This window comes from Myotis brandtii, unplaced genomic scaffold (assembly GCF_000412655.1).
Source record: "Myotis brandtii unplaced genomic scaffold, ASM41265v1 scaffold283, whole genome shotgun sequence".
Taxonomy (NCBI): Eukaryota; Metazoa; Chordata; class Mammalia; order Chiroptera; family Vespertilionidae; genus Myotis; species Myotis brandtii.
The window spans coordinates 2,407-5,429 of record NW_005360809.1 but is presented as its reverse complement, the minus strand read 5'-3'; the positions used below and the strand labels follow the sequence as shown (position 1 = coordinate 5,429).

The window sequence follows — 3,023 nt, the reverse complement described above, 5'->3', positions numbered from 1 at the left end:
GTTATACCAGTGATGGCGAACCTTTTGAGCTCGGCGTGTCAGCATTTTGAAAAACCCTAACTTAACTCTGGTGCCGTGTCACATATAGAAATTTTTTGATATTTGCAACCATAGTAAAACAAAGATTTACATTTTTGATATTTATTTTATATATTTAAATGCCATTTAAAAAAAAATCAACCAAAAAAATGAGTTCGCATGTCACCTCTGACACACGTGTCATAGGTTTGCCATCACTGCCCTTTTGTATACCTTAACTAAAATTTTTCTATCTACCCCTGTTCTTCATCACAGTATCTATAAATTTCATTCTTAATCAGCTGAAATGTCCATACTTATCCTACGTTACTCCATATTCCTTTGTTAATTTCCCCTGGCCTGGTCCTTCCCTGTCTACACCTTAAGCTGTTCTCCAAAATGACATATTTCAAGTTAGGTACCCTTACCTCCTCTGACCTCAACCTACTTCCACTGTCTCCTGTTCTCTGTGATAAGGTATTCTATGTGCGCCAAACCAAGTAATGAATCCATGTTGCTACATTTACCTGGCTTCATCTCACCTGTTGCTACATTTACCTGGCTTCATCTCAACTTCACATAGTTTATAGTTGGTAACCTGGCTTAACCCTGCCCTCATTGGTACTTACACTTACTTGTGCCTCAAAGACATTTAGTTCAGGCTTCCAGTCTTACCTGTCATTTCCCTCAATTGTCTCTCGTACTTATTTCCTAAGGTAACAGATTCTCTCTTTGCTGTCCTCATTCTCCCTCACCCTCTCAGTGTGCACCCTGCCCTCACAGTTTTCTTTCATGAAAACATGGAACACAACTCTTCACAAACCAGCTCTCCACGTCATATCATTTATTTGCTTCCCTTCCCTGCCTCCTCTCAGGGGTCCCATGTGTTAGCCTTACCTGTCCCTACCCTAACTGGTTCCCAGTCACATGGAGATTCCTTTCCACTTTACTTTGGCTCTTCTGTTTCCCAGCGTGGCTGCACCTCCCATCCCCTTGCTCACCTTTTTGGGAGGTGGGATCTACACATCACTCACTTCTCTGTCCAGGCCCACTTCCATGGACATACATATATATATATATAATTCTATGTATAACTTTCCTCATCTCTCTCTGGCCCACCCTTAACCTCCTGAGCACGCACTTTTTCAAGCCTCGGTGCAATTCTGCCCTCTCCCCCACTAATCCCTTGGCCCTGCTCCCACTTCCCTGAGGCGGCCCCTCACCTGTGCCCTCAGGCAGGGTCAGCACGCTCTGGCCCTGCACCCAGCGGTAGCAGGGGAAGGCGGCCTCCTCTAAGTCTCCTGGGCCCTTCACGGTGATGCGGTCACAGAACCAGGCGTCGTCCACCAGGGAGTGGTGTTTGCGCAACTTCACGAACTGCAGTGGCCCCAAGTCCTGGGGAACGTCCTGTTCAAACTCCTCCACCTGTGGGGACAGAACCTGGTGAGACTTAGTAGCGGGGACCCGGGAGAGGACGTTTAACTGAGGGTGCGGGGTCCTCTGCGGAGTCTGGTGACAAGGCCTCCAGGGACAGCATTGCCTCCTCCCAACACCTGTGGTGCCTGTGGGTCTCAGACGCCCATCTCACCAGAAAGAGGAGGGATGCGGGCGAGGCCCACAGTGTCTTGAATTGAACACTGAGCACCATCACCTACCCTGTCCATTAACTGAGCTCTCACCGCGCCCGCGCTCTCAGAGGTCCTTCACCTTGACCATTGATCCCATAGGAACACTGGCCTGGGGTCAATGGGAGAAAAGTAGTGGAGGATGTGAGGACCACGGTGGGGCCGAGGGGAGAGGGGGGAAAGGGGTTGAACCCAGCCAGGGCCCTGGCTCTGAACCTGTCACCCACAGAGGTGCAGGCATCCCTTCTCACTGGAAGGCCCAGCTGGGGAAGCTGCATTGTCATTGGCTCCCAGCCTCCCTCGTCCCGCCCGCCCTCACTCAGCCAGCCCAGTCAGGGGGTCTGAGTCCCCGCTTCCCCCGCCCACCTGGCCCCGCGTTGACCGCAGCTGCAGCTCCAGCTCCGCCTCCCCGCGCTCCCCGACCAGCCACAGCTGCAAGGGGCTGAATGACCCAGAGAAGAGCCAGGCCCCGGTGGCCACGTGGATGCGGTAGCGGCCCATGGCAGCAGGTGGGCTCGCCTGGGTGGCAGAGGTTCTGTTACTGGTACCAGACAAAGATTCTGCGGCCAGGCTTCGTCCTGCTGCCTCAGGACAAGTCCAGGGCTTAATAAAGCAGCACTGTGTGTGACACCTCACTACAGGATTGGGCCCCACCCCAGCAAACCTGAACCTGGGATTAGCCCAGAGGGTGGGAGAAAGGCGGCTGCTCCTCTCAGCGCAGTGCTAAGAAGTGGGCTTGGAGGAAGATGAGGGGCTAAGCCTGGGTGAGGGCAAGAGATGGAGAGGGGAAGGGCGCATACACCCAAGTTTTTTTTCTAGGTCCTCATCCCCCCTTCTCTCTACACGGCGGTGGGGGGGGGGGCAGTTTTACTACTAAACAGTTTCTGAAGGGGCCCTCATCTTGCTGGCAGTGCTTGATGTCCTTGGGCCATTGTACCCACTTTCTCTTCACCTATGAGGGCTGCTTGCTAAAGGAGCACTGGGATGATCATTGTGGGCCATATAAGGCCCTTCTTCTTCTTTAAAAAATTTTTTAAAAAATGTTTTTTACTTTTTAAATTTATTTATTTTTGTTTATCCTCACTTGGGGATATTTTTCCTTTGATTTCTAGAGAGAGTGGAAGGGAGGGAGAGAGACATACACAGAGAGAAACATCTATGTGAGAGAAACACATTGGTTGCCTCCCACAGGCACCCGGACTGGGACCTGGCTAGAGCCTGCAATGGAGATAGGTGCCCTTGATGGGAATTGAACCAGGGTCCCTTCAGTCCGAGGGCTGACGCTCTATCCACTGAGCAAACTGGCTAGGGGTAAATATACTTTCTGTTGATTTCAGAGAGAGGAAGGGAGAGGGAGAGGGAGATAGAAACATCAGTGAT

At 51.4% G+C, this 3,023-nt stretch overlaps 1 protein-coding gene across 1 annotated transcript in view; it reads right to left on the bottom strand.

Annotated features, from left to right (window-relative positions):
- The window catches only part of LOC102255394 (arachidonate 12-lipoxygenase, 12S-type-like), a 13,954-nt gene extending 11,810 nt beyond the window's left edge, over positions 1–2,144 (bottom strand). The window contains 2 exon segments of the mRNA XM_014541929.1: positions 1,242–1,443; positions 2,010–2,144. Of these exon segments, the coding sequence (XP_014397415.1) occupies positions 1,242–1,443; positions 2,010–2,144 (337 nt within the window).
- Between the last annotated feature and the right edge of the window lie 879 nt (positions 2,145–3,023).